This window comes from Cystoisospora suis (assembly GCF_002600585.1).
Source record: "Cystoisospora suis strain Wien I chromosome Unknown contig_12412, whole genome shotgun sequence".
NCBI lineage: Eukaryota > Apicomplexa > Conoidasida > Eucoccidiorida > Sarcocystidae > Cystoisospora > Cystoisospora suis.
Genome location: NW_027165172.1, coordinates 1 through 269, shown reverse-complemented (window position 1 = coordinate 269; position 269 = coordinate 1). Strand labels below are relative to the sequence as shown.

Genomic DNA, 269 nt, shown 5'->3' with positions numbered 1-269 from the left:
GGAGGAGGAGGAGCAGGAGAAGAGGAAGGCCTAGCTTCGGAGTCTTTTTTATCGTCTTTCGAAAGTGGGAGCGGTGGTGGTAGTGGTGAAGGGAGAGGGGGAGATGAACCAGGTTGTAGTAGAGGAGAAGAACAAGATGAGTATGTAAGCCATAGTCATCAAAGACGTCTTCATCCCCCCCTTCAGACAGATGAAGAGAGACATCGAGAGGAAGTTCATGAAGAAGACGACTCGATGAAGGATGAGGGAGGAGTAGGAGGAGGAGTAGG

The 269-nt window shown here is 50.6% G+C and overlaps 1 protein-coding gene across 1 annotated transcript; it reads left to right on the top strand.

The window, feature by feature from the left end:
* On the top strand, nt 1-264 carry CSUI_011494 (uncharacterized protein; the record flags this gene model as incomplete). The annotated part of the gene is made up of 1 exon (XM_068071592.1): nt 1-264. A coding segment is annotated over one exon (264 nt), but the record flags the coding sequence as incomplete, so codon positions are not given.
* Nucleotides 265-269: the final 5 nt, after the last annotated feature.